Source organism: Suillus fuscotomentosus (assembly GCF_016647785.1).
Source record: "Suillus fuscotomentosus strain FC203 chromosome Unknown F5891scaffold_116, whole genome shotgun sequence".
NCBI classification, from domain to species: Eukaryota; Fungi; Basidiomycota; class Agaricomycetes; order Boletales; family Suillaceae; genus Suillus; species Suillus fuscotomentosus.
In genome coordinates, this window is record NW_024539628.1 from 26,148 (window position 1) to 30,143 (window position 3,996).

At 41.3% G+C, this 3,996-nt stretch overlaps 1 protein-coding gene across 1 annotated transcript; it reads right to left on the reverse strand.

The window, feature by feature from the left end:
- Nucleotides 1-2,278: 2,278 nt before the first annotated feature.
- F5891DRAFT_986394 (uncharacterized protein) lies at nt 2,279-2,945 on the reverse strand (the record flags this gene model as incomplete). The annotated part of the gene is made up of 2 exons (XM_041377762.1): nt 2,279-2,354; nt 2,410-2,945. The coding sequence occupies 2 exons, from the start codon at nt 2,943-2,945 to the stop codon at nt 2,279-2,281; spliced, it is 612 nt and encodes a 203-aa protein (XP_041218413.1).
- Nucleotides 2,946-3,996: the final 1,051 nt, after the last annotated feature.

A 3,996-nucleotide genomic window follows, 5' to 3' on the forward strand; every position in this document is an offset into this window, starting at 1 on the left:
TGATTTTTGGTACCGCTGACTAAGCCCACCCCTCATAGATGGCGGGAAAACGTAGCACAGCCACCCTTTTTTTTGTATATAAGACCCAAATTTTTGCCCAAAGAAGAGAGCTTTTAAGCCCCACTTTCAGAATAAAATTGTGTGTGAAGTGTGATCATTGTCAACAACAGTGACCAGGGCTGTCAAGTACCTTCAGCAAAGTCATTGTAACCAGTAGTCAGCCAGCAACTTTCAGTAACCAGCAAGCCCCTAAGCTCATCAGCATCAGCATCCAGCAACACCCTTAGCTCATCACCACCAACGATGACCAAGACCTTGAGCTCACTGTGCTCAACGACCGACAGAACTTTTTTTTTTTTGATTTTTTTCTCTTTGATTTTCTAGTTTTCTTCTCTCTTTTTCTCTTTCTTTTCTTTCGTTCTTTCTTTCTTTCTTTGTCTTTCTTTTCTGTCACTCTTTTGTTTTTCTCTTTTTTTTTTCGTTCTTTCGCTTTTTCTCTCTCTTCTCTCTCTCTGTGATCCTCTCTCTTTCTTCTCTTTCAAGTTTCGGTGCTAAGCTTTCATTCATATTTTCAGAAGCTTTTGTGTTGTCTCTTTCGTCCATCTAAACTCCGAATAGTTTAGTGGGGAGACTTTAGGGATTGACAGTAACACTTGACCTCACTCATCTGAGTAGTGATACTGAGCCAGGATCTTCCTTGTCTGCTAGACTTTAGTTGTTGAATAGGGGACTTGGTACTGAAACCAAGGACATCCATTCCTGATTCTGTTTAATACTCATCGTGAGTTCCTTGGCAGCAGGTTCAACAGTGAGCTAAGAGTTCTACTGAGCATTGATTAGTCTTGACCTTTGATTCTACCTGTTTGTGCTGAGGGGGTTGATTGCTGTAATTCCACACAACTCTTTCGAGATACGATTGTTACAAGGCATTGTTGTTGAAGGAAGGTTTGAAGAGGTGTCTTTTTTTTCTTTGTTTCTTTTTGTCATCACCATACCGTTGGGTTGACTAGTTTTCTTTCGTCTTTCAATCACTGCCATACCGTTGGAGTGATTTCATTTCAGTTTCATTTTTGTTGGATTGACTGCATTATTGCTGACCTTACAGAAGTACTGTGGTCTGACATAGCTTGGGAAGTGTAAACAGCCACCCACGAACGACCACGTTATCAGCCATTGGTATTTGTCTGAATCGCTGACCGTGGAGATATTTGTTTTTATAGGTGTTTATCTATAGATCATCTATCTAAGAAGACACCGTTTGGGATCTTGTGTAGCTTCCATGAAGTCTTCTTTCCAAGCAGGAGCATTGCCCTTGGTCATGAATGATAATGTGAAGATTACTTTCTTCTTATCCTAATTGTAGATTTTATCGTTGATGTCGAGGTACACATTACAGTTCAACATGAATCTGTGTGATTCGTCGCAGTCTCCATTGAATTCTTGGGGAGTACTGATCTTGATTTCTATATCTTTGGTAGACATGGCATTCAAAGGTAGAATAGGTGGTAATGCGCCTAGGTTCAATGCTCTGATCAGGGGAGTTAGCGAAGTCATGGTGTCTGAGGGATCATGAATGCCATACTGCTTGAGAACATCATACAGTTGCACACCCAGATTCTCGCCACTATGACTATTATCAATCTCAGAAAATGACAATAATTCTGACCGAAGCCGCCAATGCTCTGACATCCAATGAGCTGTGACCGCAAGATAAGACATCATGATTTTGAATGTCCATCCATCAAATGTAAGAGAGATACAACATGGAGAAGCCTATGAAACTTAAGTTATGTATGTCATCCATGCAATTGTACACTTACCTGCAATTCATTTGCAAGATCTGCCTGTATTTCTGTGGCACATGCCAAGACTGACTCAATAACTTTAGTTTGAGGTGGAATATCTGCCGACTTCGTCTTATTGCAACCATTATAGAGTAGAAGTTTATGGAATGCGTCGTGGTCGACAATTGAAAGTGCTTGGTCAGTTTCAACTATGAAACGGAGAAGGAGATCATTAAATTGCTCCTTAGTCCATTCCTTGCCAGGTTTCTTGATGGTTTGCGTGAAGCTCAGAATTGATGGTTGTCTAGTATTTGTAATCATGCTCAGTCCTGAGTCTCATTTATGAGAAGCCAAATGTACTGTCCATTGGGGCTTCCTGCCAAGCGCTCTTCCTCCTCCTCAGGTATGCATCATGGATGCATGTCTATATCACCCTCTATGCATTTCTTCCGGTATACATTGTAGTGACACATGCTCATCCGACTGACATGAGTTCACATTGTCGAGTTGTTGCCCTTAAAGACAGTCTGCAACTTTGCATATTTCTTCAGATTTTTGTTCTTCTTTGTCCTGGTTGTGAACTTAGAGAGCTTTCAGGTGAGTTTTATTTAATTTCAGTACTCACACACATATTTCACACTCGTATCCTTGTGATAAGTCATCAGCATCCACAGGTTTGAACACAGTCATGATGTCTGCAGCACCTTCACCTTTTTTACGTTTTTTTTCCCTAGGTTCATCATCACTGTTGTCATCTGTTTCACCTCCAGCGTCTGACAAGGCCACACTTTGAGCTTGCATGGCTTTGACATGGTCAAATGCAACTGGCTTTGGAGGCTGTGCTACCTTTGCATTGGGTGCATCTTTCTCATTCTGGCGAGCACTCAAGGAGGTTTTTGAAATTGCCTTGGACTTGGTACATATTGCAGATTTAGTCGAGTTATTGGTATCTGCTTGATGTTTCAGTGCAGGAGCAAAACTAGCTGGTGTCAGCTGTGCACCAAATGTGATGGAAGATCTAGGGCCAGGCACTGCTGGTGATGGTAATGAAGGAGCAATGAGAGGTATCACACAAAGTTTTTGTGTTGGAGAATACTCCCATTCTATGTCGCAGGGATCTTTGAGTGTTCTGTCTGTGTCGACTGCACACTGGTCATCCATAGTGTAAATTCATGATGTTTAACTCTACTAGTATTCACCGCTAAGCGGTAACTATCCCAGGTGTATCAGCCATAAGCTGGCCTGATATATTACAACTGTACAGTACCTAGTACTACCTACTGCCGAATAGTATCTTGCTACTTTTAAAAAAATATCCATAGTAGTTCGGTCACGGTTCGAACAGGTCCGCATATGGTTTTTAAATTTTACTATTCTCTGAACCACGAACCTAATTACCTCTGGACCCTCCCGAACCTAACCGTTACTGGACTGAACCATGGTCCGGTTCGAGGTTCAGAACTGGTTTGGTGGGTTCAGAACTGGATGGCAGCAACTTTAATTGGTATGCATGCATTATTCAGATTTTCCATATAAATGTAGAGTATTGTGAGTATTCTGTAGCACTGCAAACTCTACCAGCTCATGTCAGTGTCCTATTTGTTTGTTGGTTTCATTGTGACAGCTCACCTGCAGGATGAGCTACAAAACACTTGCAGCATCTTGAATTTTTCGATTGTGATAGCCTTCCTGATGCATTCAGATTCTTGAGCCCTGACTCAGTTGTTCGTGGTGTTTATTTATGTCCTGTGTTTGCTTTCAGTACTACTGACGAATTACTTGGACTGACATTTGCATGGTGAAAGGGTAACTCATGCAGGGATGATTCAGACTGGCATTTTTACTACTTAAACATGTACGTGCCTTGAAACTCATGATTAGACTCTTATCTAACTTTATTTATGTACAGGTTTATAGATAAGGACATGTTCCTGCAGTTTTGTGGTAGTGAAATAGACCATAAGGTCACATGCAATTGGAACAAATTTCTCCAGCATGAAGGACATGGATATAACAAAGCTGGCAGCAATAAGTCAGACTTGGAAGAAGATGTGGAAGGCAAGGACTTGAAGTCAGAGAACAATTATATCAGGCTTGAGGTAGACAAGGAACAGGATGGAAAAGATAATGAAGAGGATGAGGAGGACAGAGTGATAGCTGAAGACAGAATGGTATTTATCAAACAGCAAGTCTGACAGACAGATGTTGTGCT